General features: G+C 37.9%; 1 protein-coding gene across 1 annotated transcript; it reads right to left on the bottom strand.

Annotated features, from left to right (window-relative positions):
* Positions 1–7,749: 7,749 nt before the first annotated feature.
* Positions 7,750–18,098, bottom strand: LOC149288765 (transient receptor potential cation channel subfamily V member 6-like). Its single transcript, XM_089491458.1, has 14 exons — positions 18,007–18,098; positions 15,530–15,627; positions 14,676–14,798; positions 13,771–13,911; positions 13,193–13,291; positions 12,788–12,960; positions 12,521–12,667; positions 12,221–12,433; positions 11,030–11,116; positions 10,407–10,483; positions 9,656–9,821; positions 9,136–9,202; positions 8,370–8,638; positions 7,750–7,860 (listed from the first exon to the last, which is right to left on the bottom strand). The coding sequence occupies exons 1-14, from the start codon at positions 18,096–18,098 to the stop codon at positions 7,750–7,752; spliced, it is 1,863 nt and encodes a 620-aa protein (XP_089347584.1).
* Positions 18,099–18,604: the final 506 nt, after the last annotated feature.

Below are 18,604 nucleotides of genomic sequence, written 5' to 3' on the forward strand. Positions count from 1 at the left end.
ATTAAAGTAGCTATGTTAATACAAGGAGGTACTTAGTGGCTTCAAGCTTCCATTATTATTTTATATAGAAATTGTATTTATTTATTTATTTTTTTAGTTCATGCACAGTTCATTCTTTACATTTCAAACAGTGATCAGAGTCTACTCTACAGATACAGGTGAAAAAGCACAGGATAACCTCTATAAGTTTCTATTTAGTCAATGTAATAAAATTAAAAAAAAAATACCGGTATATAAAGATTTTCCATTGTTGTACATTAATGAGACGGATCAGTAAAAAAAAAAAATAAAAAACAAATAAAAAATAAGAATACAATGACTGCCTCCATCCAAAAAGGTATATCTAGTGGTAACCAAAAGTAATACAAAAAAAAAAAAAGAAAAGAAAGGCAATTAGAGTTGCTAAAAGGAAAATAATGAAATATTACCAATACAAATTATTTTTTGAATGAATAATTCTGGCTTCAAACTAATTTTTTCTCCGTTTATTTTTTAAAATCGTTAAAAAAAAAAAAAAAATCCCAGTTTTAGGCAATTAAGCCTTAAACTAAACATAGTATTGTTTGTTGAGTGTGTCATAAACATATAAATTGCAGATTATAAGAAATGATAATATTGCTATTTATACAAACCTCACGTTTCTCCCGCATTCCCAGAATCCTCTGCTCAGCCTCTGGTCCACGCTGGCATTGAGCCAACGCAAGGTGGTCTTCACGTGCCCCTTGAAGCCCTCCTTGCCCTGTGTCTCCTTGTCTTGAGTCCTTGACTCCTTTTTTCGCTATTGGTTTCTTCCAAAAGTCTGAACTCCTGTCTTTTCGCTCGCTTTCCGGCCCGCAGAATGTCTTTAAACCTGCTGGACAGGTTAGACTCAGCGAATACAATATTACCGGGACTCCTATCCACATCAATGGGGCTTACCTTCAACAAAAGGCTTCCCCTGGCCCCCCTGTTGTCACCGAAGATCTTATCGGTCACTTTTTTTATTTTTTATTTTTTTTTCTTTCTTTCTAGTAAATTCTGCAAATTGGCTGCATTAACTCCTTCTCTGCCAAACAATGTTAATTACAAAATTAACAAACAAACAAACAAAACCAATACCAGTTCCACATAACACCGGCAGCTTTCACGTGTCCGCTTTAATTGTTACAATTCCGAGCTAGGTTCTCGACACCAGTTCCAACAACAGCCGTGTCGCAGCACAAAACTTCCTTACATCTCCTAACTAAGCCTGTGGAAAGTCCGTAACCAAAGTCAGCCAAAATGTCTATTATTTGGCAAACTTTACTTTGTATATTTCAAGGACAAACGCTACTTAATCTCACCAACCTCCTGGTACCAGCGGCTCAAAGATCCCACATTTGTCATTAACTATAATTAAATCAATCATTGAAAAAAAGGAATTATTTTCGTTATTATTTGTATCAAATGTTCAAAAAAGAAATAAAATATTTTTTCTGTACCACTTTTACCAGCAGGCTGTGCAACGCAACAACTACTCTTTCGGTAAAACAGCCATTTATAAGTAAAAAAAAAAAAAAAAAAAAAAAAAAATTACAATAATAATTCTCACAGCAAGCTGAAGTACATTCTATCCCTGAAGGTAAATGTGTTATTCTTACTTTTATCACATATAATCTTTAAAAAAAAAATATATTAAAAAATGATGACTTAAGCTGAAAAGCCTTTGCCTGGGGCTTCCCAGCTCAAAACTCAACATTATAGGTTTTCAAAGACCCGTCTAAACCAGCTTTGCCAAGCCACATCTCAGCAGAGCCAGTCTGCATCCAGAAGAGGCTTTTAGAGACCCATGAGACCTCTCATGGTTGGACAGGTCCCTCGAAGGTGAGATGCCGTATACTGGTGAATCGCACTGCTGGTCAGCTTTATGTTCTTTTTAGGACACCCGGTGGCCGTAGACCATTCGGAAGCTTAGGTTATCGAGGCCAAACTTTGCTAAAAGTGATGATGTCATACATTCATGTCCCAACATATCAGGTGGCCAAAGTAGACGACCATCCTTTTGGGGGAATTATTAGCGATAGGGTTACAGGTGGAGTTGGGATTGGGATCATTACAAAAAAAAAAAAAAAAAGGAAAAACGTATTGCGACGACCTTAAGATTTATTTACATAATATATGGCACCGATATCATATACACTATATGGATATACCGTAGTATTGGGACACCTGACCATTACACCAACAGGGACTTTGATGACATCACATTCACTAAATACATAGACATTCATATAAAGTTGGTCCCCCTTTTCTGGGAAGGTTTTCCAAAAGATTTGGGGGAGTTTGGGGAATTTTCGCCGGTTCATCCAGTAGAGCGTTTGTGAGGTCAGACACTGATGTTGGACGAGAAGCCCGGCTCACAATCTCTGTTCATCCCAAAGGTGTTGGATGGGGTTGAGGTCAGGGCTCTGTGCGGCCGGTCAAGTTTTTCCACCCCAAACTCATCCAGCCATGTCTTTATGGAGCTGACCTCAGAGGGGGAAACTCTAAAAGGTAAATACACTCCCGGGTGAGGGTCAGGGCTTTAAATCCTAGAACATGCAGGCAGCCATGTGTGAAAAATACCCCAATAGACACGGGATGATGAGTTCAGGTCTAACTCGGCCGATCTGGTTTGGCAGCTTCTGTCCTCCTGTCCCCTGTAGACTTACTTTGAATCCTCATGTGCTCCGCGGGGTTAAAGGTCAGAGGTGAAATACAACAATGGTTTGGAGGCAATATCTTCTTGTTTTTCGCCTGCTTTGCCGTTTCGTAATTGACGTTTTTAAAAGTAAACCAAAACCCATCAATCAACGTCAGTCAGTGGAAGGAGAAGTCATTCCACGCAATCACTTTATAAAGCGGATGTCACCGGGCATCATACGTGTTTAGCATGTTCAGATCATACAGTCCTCTGATCGACGCAGGTCTGCGCGGTTCATGCTGGCGATGGTTTTCAGTCCCCGAGTATAATTTGATAAAATAATAATAATTACTAGTGAAAATTCTGAGAAATATTCCAGTTGCCATGGCGATTGCCATGCTTTGTCATGTTGGCAACCTGTTTGGCTGATATCTAAGACCAGATGCTTGTTAAACCGAGATACATTCAGCCAAACAAGCTGTAACTAAAACAAAGGAACAGGGAAATCGCTGTAGAGATAATAAAATATATCAGAGAAGGGATCTAATTCTTCTTCTTCTTCTTCTTAAGGCGATATAAACATATAATACGGTGGCAGATAAGACCCATAAATAACTTAATCAGTCGTTGGTCTCGTCTTAGATTCAGGAGCCGTATGTCTATCCCATGCGTGTTTAATACCCTCACTGTATTACCCTCTACCACTTCTGCTGGGAGGCTGTGCCACTTAGCTACCACCCTTTCAGTAAAGTAAAACTTCCTTACATTTAGAGGACATTTTCTCCTTTGCTCTGACAAATAAAATAAACTTCTCGCCTGTAGTTTGTTAACGTGATAAAAATTGTTTGGTTGGTAAAGGCTGTATCCAGAAAGATATTTTAACGCCGACATCTCCGTTAGAGGAGGGGTGGGTAGTTTATTACCCCCTGCGGGTATTAGGATTTTTAAGCCTAATTTGGCAACCCAATACACCACATTTCTCGCCATTGTTACATCTCACAGCTATTTAATTGTACAGCGCCGCAGACTTATGTCAGCACATAAAATAAATATTTAAATAAAATTAAAAAAATATATAAATATATATACACACACACACAATACAATAGCAATAATCAAAATACATATACACACACAAAATAAAATTTAAAAAAGCAATAATAATAAAAAATATATATAGGTATACACACAAAAAATAAAAAAGCAATAATCATAATAAAAAAAATTATATATATACATACATACACAAAATAAAAAAAAAGCAATAATAATAAAAACAACAGAATTTACCATTTCTTTCATTCCAAAATCTTATTTTGATAAGGCCAGCCGGCATACACCGTGTGACATTCAGGAGAGAGGCCGCAGCCCTTGTGCTGACATAACCTCCTTCACCTGTCGCCTGATCATAGCGTCTGATCTCTGCCTTTTAAACACCTTTCTTAAATATTTTACATCATTAACATTCATCCCCCCAAAAAATCAAGATCCGTCTGTGTTGTATAGTAACAAAATTACACATTTTATCCAATACGTTTGTTAAAATACCCCTTTTTGTATAATTTTCGTGTTTTTGCTTACTACACGCTTTACTTGAAACATGTTACTTAACCCTTTCTCTGCAATGCCTCATTTCATTAAACCTACCCCTACAAAGTAGTTTTAACTTAAACATTTCCCAGCATGCATTGCTTTGTGTTTAACCCCTTCTGTGCAGCACGACGCTGAACATACACCCGCTTCAGAATTCTTTATTTAGCATGAAATAGGTTTCTAAGACGTGATATTTTATGTTAATAAGTCAAAGGTTAAGCATTTTGAAGTTCCTTTCATCATTATAATGATCTTGCGTTCCTTTTAAGGATTACTTTTGTGGCATTAAAGAATTCTGGGAATTGGCTGCGTACCTCAGCCCTGGGCCTTGACTCTAAAATGTTATTTTGGATACTGCTGTTTGTTACATAAAAAATGATTCTTAAGGAGACAGTGCATACATTTTGTTTTATAAGTAATTTTTTGATTCTAGGAATATTTAGTTACCTTAGCATAAAACAAATGTGATAACCATGTGGTAAAATTGGATGGTGCTTTATGGCTTTTCCGTGTGGCCACAATACCTTAAAGGGCATCTCCCACCATTTTATTTTTATCAGGTTAAAAAGAAATTTTCAAAATAAAATGGGCTTTTCTTTGCCCCGTAATATAATGTTTTCAGGCAGCTGAATAGTAGCCATTTGTATGATTCTCGCTCTGTTATCTGATCCCCAATCTACTTATCATACTGCCTGTGGGAAACAACAGAATGCCTCGGTCTTAATCACCCAGTCGGATATTCTAATGAAAGTCTATGGAGGAATGGACTTCATTAGCATTGCCATAAAGCATCAGCTCAGTGTGGTGATTGATCAGGGAAAGTCCCCCAAAATATCACATGACTGACAGCAACGGCGGCTCCAGGTCTGCAGATAAAGGGAGTTTATTGTCAATGCCAACCGGCATTACTGTATACAGCACTGGGGGTTATATTACTGTATACAGCACTGGGGGTTATATTATTGTATACAGCACTGGGGGTTATATTACTGTATACAGCACTGGGGGTTATATTACTGTATACAGCGCTGGGGGGTTATATTACTGTATACAGCACTGGGGGTTATATTACTGTATACAGCACTGGGGGTTATATTATTGTATACAGCACTGGGGGTTATATTACTGTATACAGCACTGGGGGTTATATTACTGTATACAGCGCTGGGGGGTTATATTACTGTATACAGCGCTGGGGGTTATATTACTGTATACAGTGCTGGGGTTATATTACTGTATACAGCGCTGGGGGTTATATTACTGTATACAGTGCTGGGGGGTTATTACTGTATACAGCGCTGGGGGTTATATTACTGTATACAGCACTGGGGGTTATATTACTGTATACAGCACTGGGGGTTATATTATTGTATACAGCACTGGGGGTTATATTACTGTATACAGCACTGGGGGTTATATTACTGTATACAGCGCTGGGGGGTTATATTACTGTATACAGCACTGGGGGTTATATTACGTATACAGCGCTGGGGGTTATATTACTGTATACAGTGCTGGGGTTATATTACTGTATACAGCGCTGGGGGTTATATTACTGTATACAGTGCTGGGGAGTTATTACTGTATACAGCACTGGGGGTTATATTACTGTATACAGCACTGGGGGTTATATTACTGTATACAGCACTGGGGGTTATATTATTGTATACAGCACTGGGGGTTATATTACTGTATACAGCACTGGGGGTTATATTACTGTATACAGCACTGGGGGTTATATTACTGTATACAGCGCTGGGGGTTATATTACTGTATACAGTGCTGGGGTTATATTACTGTATACAGCGCTGGGGGTTATATTACTGTATACAGCGCTGGAGGTTATATTACTGTATACAGTGCTGGGGGGTTATTACTGTATACAGCGCTGGGGGTTATATTACTGTATACAGCGCTGGGGGGTTATATTAATGTATACAGCACTGGGGGTTATATTACTGTATACAGCACTGGGGGTTATATTACTGTATACAGCGCTGGTAGTTATATTACTGAATACAGCGCTGGGGGTTATATTACTGTATACATCGCTGGGGGTTATATTACTGTATACAGCGCTGGGGTTATATTACTGTATACAGCGCTGGGGGTTATATTACTGTATACAGCATTGGGGGTTATTACTGTTCATAGTGCTGGAGGTTATTACTGTATACAGCGCTGGGGGGTATATTAGTGTATACAGTGCTGGGGTTATATTACTGTATACAGCGCCGGGGTTATATTACTGTATACAGCACTGGGGGTTATATTACTGTATACAGTGCTGGGGGTTATATTACTGTATATACAGCTCTGGGGGTTATTACTGTATACAGCGCTGGGGGTTATATTACTGTATACAGCGCTGGGGGTTATATTACTGTATACAGTGCTGGGGGTTATATTACTGTATACAGCGCTGGGGGTTATATTACTGTATACAGCGCTGGGGGTTATATTACTGTATACAGCGCTGGGGGTTATATTACTGTATACAGCGCTGGCGGTTATATTACTGTATATAGTATGACGTAGAGAAAAAGCTTTTAGTATCTCAAAATACACTTCAGACGGAATCCAAGAAGAGACCTACAAGCTTTTCCTGCTTTATGTCGGCCCAATAAAATGTAACAACTTTGACCAAAGAAGACTCCATCTTCCCTTGGACTGATAGGACGATATCCAATTTATTGAGAGCAATTTATTTCACCTATGGATCTTTTTAAATGCGCTCCCCAAATGGGCGCACATCATACTATGATAAAAAGATTGGAATGTGAAGACCGCTTGTGCATTTTCTAAAAGAACTCTATAAGTGGAATATCTCTTCTTCCGCTGTCGTGTCATTTATTGGATTCTCGCTGTTCCCGTCCTGAATGATAACAGCTGGTATTCTGTGATCGTCACCGATTGTGTTACAATTATTATTATCCGTTCCCTTTTCTTTCGGCAAATCTGTGACATCATCAGCATCATCTGATTCTTCGCTAGAATCGCTTCCATCCATTGATGGGAGAGGATGCCATCTTCTCTCCTCAACACTGCAACAGCAGAAGAAAGACTTCCATGAATTAGACTCTGCCGTAAAACATGAACATAGGAGAAACGTAAGAGTGTTGGTGCCACCTGCTCTGAGCCAACTACCTAGGCTACCTTTAGAGTAGGAACAGCTCCGCCACGTCCGTGTAGCAAGATTTTGGGGAGAGGTGAGAAGGACTGAGGTATGGCCACCTGCCTGCTCGTGTTAAATGGCGGCCATTTGGGAGGTTCAATTGGAAAATCAATCAATAAGGCCAGACCAGATGATCTTCATAACAGGCCCATGCTCGCATTGCTTTAAAAGTGGGACAGTGGAGCAGCTACCCAGGACAACGGGGCAGAGCCTAAAAATCAGGACTGTTGGGAGATATGCTGCTGGTACCTCTGTTTAATTCAGAGTTCAGCGTGTGTCAGCGGGACCAGGAGTGTTACCATGTGTTACCACAATGGTCGCTACTTTATGTTTTTACCTCCTATACAGACCTGAGATATTGCTTTCCTTCCAATTCTTCCTCAATGGATCTGGAGCCGAACATCAAACCCCTTGGGAACTTTTGTTCCATGGTTACTGTAGCACTGGTGATCTAACAGGCAGAGGTGGGAATGAAGAATGAGATGAAAGAATGAGGTGAAATGGTATTTGCCCCCTTGCCGATTTCTGCCTATTTGTCACATTTAAATGTTTCAGATCATCCAATTAATTATCGTTTTATTTATTGTAGATAAAGAGTTCATCAAAATCTATTTCAACCATGTGAAAAAGTAATTGCCCCCCCTAAGCCTAATAACTGGTTGTGTCATCCTTGGCATTCTTTTACATCACTATGGAGGAATTCTATTCATTTTTCCTGGCAGAATTATTTTTTTTCAGCCGACTTCGCTTTTGCAAGTACTTAGGTGTGACAAATACGCAAAAATAGGGAAAATCAGGCAGTGTAGATCTTTTGGGTGGATCTGATGGGCTCACTGGATCTGATGGGTGTCTTCCTTTAAACCTAAAATACTATGTTACTATGTAAAGTGTACAAAGTGTAGTTAGGAAACATCTAGGACGGGCCATGGATTTCTGGAGGGTGCAACATTCAGGTCTCACCTGCGCCATCCATAACTCCTCTTTCTTCTTAGCCATGGCTGCCTGTGTGTCTCCCATCATGGCGATGAGCAAATTGAACATGAGTAAGAAGGCAATGACACAGAAGGACGCGTAAAGGAAGCTGTACATGTCGGGTAGGTCAACGTCATAGTTGTCAGGTCCATTGAGAACATTAAGGAAAAGCTGGTAGGTGCTGATCAATGATATTGGGTATGGACTGAACGCTCCCAGGGCTTCTGGATTCACTGTCTGGAAGACGATATAGAGAGCTGGAACGGAAATAAAGAAGGAGATGGATAGGACAAAGGAGGACAATGATTAGCTTTCGGTCAATAGAGAGTAAGAAGTCCCACACTGTAAGGTGAGTATATTTCTATAACCATTAAAACACATTAAAATTACTTAACCCATTCCGTTTTACTCTTTTTGACCCCCCCAAAAAAGTTTTTCCTGGAATTGTTTGGAATTACAAAAATGTCACTGTAAATTGTTGGTGCTCTATAAAAAAAGGTAATAATAATAATAATAATAGTAATAATAATAATAACAATAATAATAATAATATTATTATTAATAACTGTAGCCAACAGTAAAAAAATAAATAAAAAATAGAATGTATTTAAAGGTATAAAAAATATCCTTAATTCCAAAAAGTGAGAGGTGGTGTAATAGGTTTTTGGTATGCACAGAGGTTACAATTAGGAAGTTTCTATAGGTTACGTTGTAAGATATCGTCGAGTTCCAAACCCTTTTTTTTCCCACATACCTGTGCTGTACCCAAACACAACCACAGCCATCAGCCAAACAAATTTGAGCAGATCACTTGCTGCCATCTGGAATTAAGAGAGACTCGGTGTCAGAAACAAGGATAGTGTGGTGGCCACAGTTAATAATCACATGACATTAGATTTAGAATAAGAATGATGTAGACTTGGACGAGAGCTGGTAGTAGCTTCCTAATTAACTATTTGTTTTCATCCAGTTACTGTTTATTCTTCAAAATAAAGTAGTAAAGACTTTGAGTGAAAGGGAAGATTAGTAACATAGTAGTAACATAGCAACATTGTAGTAACAAAGTAACGTTGTAGTAACATAGTAACATAGTAGTAACATAGTAACATAGTAGTAACAAAGTAATGTTGTAGTAACATAGTAGTAACATAGTAACATAGTAGTAACAAAGTAACGTTGTAGTAACATAGTAATTTAGGTTGAAAAAAAGTCCCATCGAGTCCATCCTGTCTTCCTATCCCGCCTGCTTTTGATCCAAAAGATTGTCGCGGTACCTTTTGGATAATGATGGTGAAAGGTCCGAGCATCTGGAAACCTCGGGCAAAGTACATGACGTAGCACCATCCGAGAACCAACGCCATGGACATGGGGACCACCTCTCCGTCTGCGTCAGTGAGTCTCAGAATAAGGGTGACCAGGATCAGGATGGAGAAAGAAAACCTAAAAGGACACATATTAGGATAATAGTACATATTTTTACATTATTATATCACATTTCTACATTTAATATATATATAAAAATTACATTGTTATCCATATTTTTAAGAACCCCATTCTAATAATAATAATAATATAATAATAATAATAATAAAGTTATAATAATATCTGGAATCATGTGCTTTAATTACAGTGATCGTTGGCAGATATGTTCATATTTTACTCAAAAAAAAAAAAAATTAAAAACATTTTAAGCTGCTCCTATAAAACATTATAATAAGCATGATTAATCCATTTTATTTTTAACTCTGAAGGTTAAATTGCATGAAAAAAATGCAGGCTTCTAAGATTTTTTTTGTTGGAAACAACATATTGGTTTCTGCTTTGAAGTCATGTGACAATTAATTTTTTCTGGCAAAAATTACAAATTACCAGGCAAAATTTGGCTTTTCTAAAATAATTTTTGTTCTGGGACTGGTTCGTGTCTCCTGCATTACTAGGGGAGATGCTCTAATGCTGCGATTAGTTATAAAAGAGTGTGTTTTATGTTACAGAATAGTTTAAGGAGTTTAAAAGTTACAATCTCACCTGATAACATGAAAAGGTTCCTCCCAAATCTTGTAGGTTACAAAACACCTTAGTCCTGCTTTCCACATCTGGATGATCTGAAGAAATATCCGGGTTACCGCATTTTTGAAACTTGCCAAATGCCCAATATATATATATTTGCGGTCTAAATTTCTGCAGAATTTTATGCTTTTTATTGCGGTATTTATTGAAATGTAACTTTATAGCGTGGACGTTACGCAGAGATAGGTACGCAGAATGTCTCGTATGTATTTGTGCATTTTCTAGTAATTTGTTTTGTCTAAAGAACGTTTACCATTTGGCTTCTATCTTTTTAAAATGAAAATAGAAGTTTTTGTAGACACGGCTGATATATTGTTGCTTTTAGTAACTGTGCAGTCATGTTTAGGGGTTGGTATTACCCCCGCCGCGGCTTTAGTGGGGACGAGAAGAGGAAAGTGGTTGGGGGGGGCTGGGTTGGCCAAACAGCACTTTCATGGCCGGAAAAAGAAGAAACTTACCCCGGAGACCCAGGTGAGCAGCGATTCTCCCGGAGACTCCAGGTCGTACCTGGGCAGTTCCTAGGTCTTTCCTCCAAGGCTTTGGTTCAACCCAAAGATGACTCTTCCCCAGGGAATCCTTACCTCTATCACTATGAATAAGATGGCTCCGATCACAGATATGATCTCCCCACACAGTCGCAGAAGATCCTCGGATGTCACGTATGATTCCTACAAAAATATATTAAACCTTGTAACGAGAAACATATTGTACTCTCAGCTTATAATTGTGTGCGTGAAATCAGTTTGGAACGTATACATTGTATGTCTGAATTTGGAGATAACTTGTTGTGCAATGGTGGCTCATTGATTTTGGGTAGTGAGTAGGGTGAAGGTCTAGTCAGACCCAGTAAGGTATTTCGGTGGGCTGTATTTAAGAGCAATGTCCATGGAAATGGTTATTTAACTAAACAAGTGAGTTTCGAAGGATTGACCCTTATTAAAATTATTTTCCAGGAGGGTGTAGTTGGAGATGCAGTCCTCTTTGCTAATGTTTGCTAATAGACCCTTTTGCCCTTGTTATCCTTGCTTTTCTCTACGTGTACCAGACCCCGGGTATCCTTAGCGTGTTCCCTCCGTGTACCAGACCCCAGCTATCCTTGGCGTGTTCCCTCCGTGTACCAGACCCCGGCTATCCTTGGCGTGTTCCCTCCGTGTACCAGACCCCGGCTATCCTTGGTGTGTCCCCTCCATTTACCAGACCCCAGCTATCCTTGGCGTGTCCTCTCCATGTAGCAGACCCGGCTATCCCTGGCATGTTCTCTATGTGTACCAGACCCCGGCTATCCTTGGCTTGTTCTCTCTGTGTACCAGACGCCGGCTATCCTTGGCGTGTTCCCTCCATGTACCAGACCCCGGCTATCCTTGGCATGTCCTCTCCTTGTACCAGACCCTGGCTATCCCTGGCGTGTTCTCTATGTGTACCAGACCCCGGCTATCCTTGGCATGTTCTCTATGTGTACCAGACCCCGGCTATCCTTGGCGTGTCCTCTCCTTCTACCAGACCCCGGCTATCCTTGGCATGTTCTCTATGTGTACCAGACCCCGGCTATCCTTGGCGTGTTCTCTATGTGTACCAGACCCTGGCTATCCTTGGCGTGTGCTCGTACCAGACCCCGGCTATCCCTGGCGTGTTCTCTGTGTGTTCCTGTGCTCGGCTATTCCTTTACTGCCGAATTGCCTGCTTTTTTGGGTTAGTTTACACCAGTTCTCCTTGTGGAATAACTCTGTGTTCTGTTAATGGCTTTATTTTTGTTATAAGGGATTGTATTGCACCTGTAGCGATTTCTTCACATACTGAGTGATGTCTCTGGAGCTGGTCGTGTTGTCTTCTCGCGGTTTAAGAGGTCTGTTGGCACAACATAAGGACACGCAGATCATATACAGCATGTAGGCAGCCGTCAGGATCCAGAAACACGGCCTCCCTCTCTGACGCCATTTCTTTTTTAGCAAGCTTTTAACTGGTGGGAAGTTCAGGATTTTTCGAGCCTTTTAGTAAAGGAAAATAAACAAACTTTTTTGGGGGGATCAGAAATTAAATTTTTTGTGTACGTCGCTCTCTGTAAACGCCCTCACCTGACTTTTGTTGGAGGACACTATGAGTTCCAGAAGAGATTTCTCTTTTTCCACAGAGTCGATTTCCGACAAATCATAAAACATGGATGTAACGGGACCGAATGCCCTCTGTACTTTCCCCTTCTTCTGTACCAAGTGCTGAAACAGCTAATAGAAGGGAAGGATATTTTTTTGTATTTCATTATCATTGTATCCATGGTCAAAGTCAATCTTTCAAGTTTTCCACCAAAAAAAAAAAAAAGCTTATGGAAGGTCTAAGGATCTCACCGTGACATTCCCCTCGATAGCAGCCATCTTCAATGGTGTGAGCCCCTCTGCGTTCGGAATCTGGCACAGGGATGGTCCGGTTAATCGAACTTCCCTGAAGAGCAAGAAGTCCAACATCTGGCAGGAGAGGACCTTGTTTGGTTGGAGAACCAGGATGTGCAGAACGGTATTCCCTGGGGAGTAGAAGACATACATTGCAGTTCGTTTAGAAAAAACTACTATAAAGTAGTGGATTTTCATAATATAAACATTTATTAGATACTGTTATATCCTTAAACCTTTACAGTTCCAAGAGGCTACTAGAGTAAGAGACCACTTTGTCCCACATCTCAAAGTCTTCCATAGGAATTTAAAATTGAATCTGTAATAAGTCATCCTTGTGGAACCCCGCTTGACCCTCCTTACCCCAGCTGTCTTGCGCTCGTAGGTCAGCGCCATTATCCATGAGTAACTCGGCTATGTCGGTGTTTCCCACACAAGCAGCGAAGGTCAAAATGTGTTCCCCTGCGGGGTAAAGAATAATATTAAGCCAGGGTTAATATATATAATATATTTATTATATATATATTATATATAATATATTTTATATTATATATAATATATATAATATATTATATATAATATATTATATATATTATATATAATATATTTATATTATATATAAATATATAATATATATATAATATATTATATATAATATATTATATATAATATAAAATATATAATATATTATATATATAATATATTTATTATAGATAATATATTTTTTAGGTTTCCATACAGTATGGAACCTTTACCCATGTTTTTTTTTTTGTATTAAAAATTATGATTTATCTTCCGTAATTGACCAGAAGGTTTTTTTTTTTACATTTAGTTTTTTGCACATTGTGAATTTGCTTCTAGATTCTCTTTGTGAATGTTGACGAAAGTATTTGTTACATATATCTTGTTTCAGGGCATCTGTCTGATCTGAGTTTACTGACCAAAGTAAAAGATGTTTGTGGACCTTAGAGCAAAAAAAGTCCCCGTAGCCCGAGGCGAGGAGACATCAGCGTTTCCGTCTATCAGGAGCCGGACCAGATTGATGTTCTGATTTACACTCGCGATATGCAAAGCGGTTTGTCCTGGGAGGGAAGACAAAGGGAAAGAATCTTCTCTTGGTTCATGTTATTCGTCATAAACAATGTAGAAATGTGTAACATCTAGAGGTGGAAGATTTCTGGAAATTTTGAAGCCGTGGGAAAAAAAAATTGGTAATTTTCAGAAAAAAATGCAAATGGAGTGGAGCAAATAAAAAAGTTAAGTAACTGGCAAGATACAATGTGTCCACTATCTTTCATAAAGGTCTTCATGTAATATAGTTTGAATGCCGTGCCATAAACATATTTATCATTGTAAACAAAAATATTCCACACTCCATTTTGATTACATTTTTCAATAAAAAATGGCTTTGGAAAAAAACAGAAACATTTTTTTTTTCCAGTTTTTCTGTTTTTTTTCCCCCAGACCTTCCCATCTCTAGTAACATAAGAGAACTCTCTGAACTATGTCTCATTTTTTACCCCGATCTCAGGGTCTTGGGGTGAATAAGCAGATTCTGACGGTCACACGTTCTGGAGCGAATGTTCCCTGATTTATCTAGTGACAGCTAAGCACATAGCTTATATTATAAGCATGTATATCACAGTTGAAATCCCTGCTTTAATACAGAATATTTAATTCACAATATCTTTACCTCTTAGCTTTTTCCAAAGCCTATCATTAGACCTTTTGTGATGGTCTAATAAAGAGTTAAAGTTATAAATATTAAGGGATAAATGAGAAATATAAAGCAGGGATGTTACAGGACCGGTACATTTAAGGAAAGGAATTCAGTTAACCGTCTTACCCTGATAGAGGTCCGAGGTCATGGGTTGGTTAACAAGATCAGGAGCTCTTTCTATGAGAATCTTGGCCGCTTCCAGGTGATTGTGCTGGACGGCAACATGCAGAGCCGTTTCTCCCACAGCCCCTAATGATACAATTCAACCAAGTAACCATTCCATTACAACAATGTACAATGATACAGCAACAGAAAACATAAAATAAATATAACGAGAAGGACCACAGGAACCAGGGCCGGACTGGGAATAAAACCCTGTGCTTATAACCCGTTATATCCCTGTATATTCCTCATATTATATATTATATACTCTCCGGCCGTATAACTAATCCCGTCCTTATAACCCGTTATATCCTGTATATTCCTCATATTATATATTATATACTCTCCGGGCGTATAACTAATCCCGTCCTTATAACCCGTTATATCCTGTATATTCCTCATATTATATATTATATACTCTCCAGCCCATATTTAGAGGCATCTATTGGATCTGATAGCACAGCCTCTGTGGGGAGCGGATTCCACATCTTTACTGCTCTTACTGTAAAGAACCATTTTCACTGATTTACGTGAAAATACTCTCCTTTTCTGAATGGGTGACCTTTTGTTTTTTGTACAGGCCTTTTAACGCGTGCCTTTCACTTAGCTGTTTTTTGCCCCATGTCAGCCGACCTCTGCCCACAGAATACGTCGTGTACATGCCATACACACACGATTCACTGCATATCGTATGTTGCCTCTCAAACTGATCGATACCCCCGTAATCCCGATCTCCTGGAATTGCAGTTTTCACCATTAGACCCCAGGGTTTCCGTCCCCCTGACCTCGTATTTGGCAGGAGCTGCTTCAGTACCGACCTCTTTGAAGTTTATCACACGTCTCATCCTCTAGAAGTTCCCGTAGAAGAACAACATTATTTTCCTTGGCAGCCAGAAGAAGCGGCAGTTCCTGAACCCTGTTCCAAAAGCCCAGAAACAAATGTCAGCTGCTAACGGATCATTCCAAGTAATATTCATGGGATAGACGCATCGCAGGCACTCATATTATTTAAATAAAAATGCAAATAAATTTAAATTAAAAAAAAATATATTATTATAATTATTATTATTTTCTAGTCCTTCATTGTAGGAAGCATCTAGTGTATATTAGAAACACTTAAATTATTATTTTTATTATAATTATTATTATTTTCTGGTCCTTCATTGTAGGAAGCATCTAGTGTATATTAGAAACACTTATATTATTATTTTTATTATTATTATTATTATTATTTTCTGGTCCTTCATTGTAGGAAGCATCTAGTGTATATTAGAAACACTTATATTATTATTTTTATTATTATTATTATTATTTTCTGGTCCTTCGTTGTAGGAAGCATCTAGTGTATATTAGAAACACTTATATTATTATTTTATTATTATTATTATTATTATTATTATTTTCTGGTCCTTCATTGTTGGAAGCATCTAGTGTATATTAGAAACACTTATATTATTATTTTTATTATTATTATTATTATTATTATTATTATTATTTTCTGGTCCTTCATTGTTGGAAGCATCTAGTGTATATTAGAAACACTTATATTATTATTTTTATTATTATTATTATTATTATTATTATTATTATTATTATTTTCTGGTCCTTCATTGTTGGAAGCATCTAGTGTATATTAGAAACACTTATATTATTATTATTATTTTTTTTTTTATTATTATTATTATTTTCTGGTCCTTCATTGTTGGAAGCCTCTAGTGTATATTAGAAACACTTATATTATTATTTTTATTATCACAATAGACCTATGTTTATTTATCTAATTGTTAGCGAGGTCACTTTCATCCTGTATTTGTTGTCTATATACAGGGTGATGATCATTGCTATAATCTCTGTTTAGACAACATTTCACCGCTAATGTTTTTACCTGCCTGTCACTTGAGATAAGAGCGTTTCAAGTTCAGCTCAAACCGGGCCAGGAAACCAGCGTGGCTGCTTCCATCATAGCCAATATGTATGATATATATATATATATATATATTTTTTTTTTTGTATTATATGGCACCATCATATTCCACAGCGCTGTGCAATGATATATATCTTACTTTTAATGGTTAAATCCCCATTATGTTTGAAAGATGATGATTATAGCTGGATCTGGCTGGAGTTGAGGGAAGTGCCAGCCAATTCTTCTTCATCTAAAGGATTTTATGTTGGTGGAAGGTGAGACTCGTGGCTTGTTGACTGACGTGGCTCATGGAGCCAAACCAGTCAACAAGCAGACTCATCCACCATTACTAGTGGTTTACCAGAAAGTGATACACAATATGTGACCACGCAGAGATTTAATTTATTATAAGGACAAGATGAACCTCCAGTGATGACATTTTAAATTACTATTAATGTTATTTAATAAATTCATTAATAAATAAATATTTTTTGGAGAATGGGTCCGCTAATTCCTAATACGTAAAATATTATGTGCAGAAATTAGATTGTATTTATATACCAAATAGTTACATTCTTCTTCTTCTTCCAAACTGCCTTGCTAATTTGAGATATGGGGGGGTATCTGTACGTTGGCGGCTCATAGAACAATTATCTGGCACGGAACACGGGAGAATATATAACAAAATTCTACAGAATGTATAGAGGAACAAAAGAGAAAAAGTAAGTCTTTTTTAAAATCTGGATACATTTAAAAACAAACAATAAATCAAACATTAGTCACGTGGTCCAACTAACACGATCTGTGTTATTTTTAAGGTAATTGTAGTGGCCAAAGTAGGATAAGACTACTGTATGTCCACCTTTTGAGGACTCTCGTTGACCTAAATCTGGGACGTTTTGCCCTTGAAACAACTTTTTCATTTGGAGTCCAATTGGAAGCATCATTTTTAATTCCAAAATGTCATTGTATTTAATATAAAAACCCATTAGTAAAAGGAGCATTTAAGGTGCGTAAAGAGATAAAAACGTTCTGCCATTGGAAAAAAAAAAAAAAATAGCCATTTTAGCCCAAGAGAAAATCCCGTCTTTTATCGAAGGAGACCTTTTATTCGGCCAACATGGAAAATGAGATAAAGTTTTCGGGACCTCAGCTGTCTATTCTCTGAGATCCTTTTTAACTTTTTCCGTTTTGGGCCCATTGAAAATTTCAGCTTTGATCGAGGACGCCAAGGTTTTGCCATCAAAGAATGGAACACGATATTACATCACTATCATGATTAATGATAACAGTTGCTTTATTGTAGATATTCTATTCTTGTGTAATTATTGTGATATTATGGCGACGGGGCCCCGTATAAAGCTATTGCCGCCCCTAATTTTACTCTACCTTCTGTGCCGAATGAGTTCTGTGGTTTCATCTTCCAGTGACTGATCCTGTCCTATCCAGGAGTTCAGTCCGTGGATCACTTGGGCGAACATCTCAACGTCTCACTGCAGTCGCCATATTCCGGGATAGTGTCTCCACTCGTCAATACGCTTCGTGAACGTGGTTTGTCAGACTGTGACACCGAGACCTGTATTTCTCCATCCCACCCCCTCTCATTCTCGCCGTACCTGTTCTTCTACTGCACGCCTTCACCCATTGTGTCCCGGAGAGGTTCTTTGCCCTAAACCGAAGCGATGTACAATTAGATCACATGCAATTTAATGCTGACTCCTTGTGGTTGTGAAAATTATGTTTAATTGTGTTTATTTTAAGTAAGGGATTTCAAATCCCATATCACACATTTGTGTGTTTTTTTAAATAGAATAACGTTCATTTATAATTAAATATAATAATATATTATAATAATATAAATTAAATAATATAAATAATATATATATATTAAATATTATTAATAATAATAATAATATATTTCTAAATTTTTTATGTGATGTGAAAATTGCTGAATTGTTGCGCAAGCCTAGCAAACCTGTTCATCTGG

This window comes from Sceloporus occidentalis, unplaced genomic scaffold, assembly GCF_023333645.1.
Source record: "Sceloporus occidentalis isolate IW3139 unplaced genomic scaffold, rSceOcc1.0.p SCAF_50, whole genome shotgun sequence".
In the NCBI taxonomy this organism is placed as follows: Eukaryota; Metazoa; Chordata; class Lepidosauria; order Squamata; family Phrynosomatidae; genus Sceloporus; species Sceloporus occidentalis.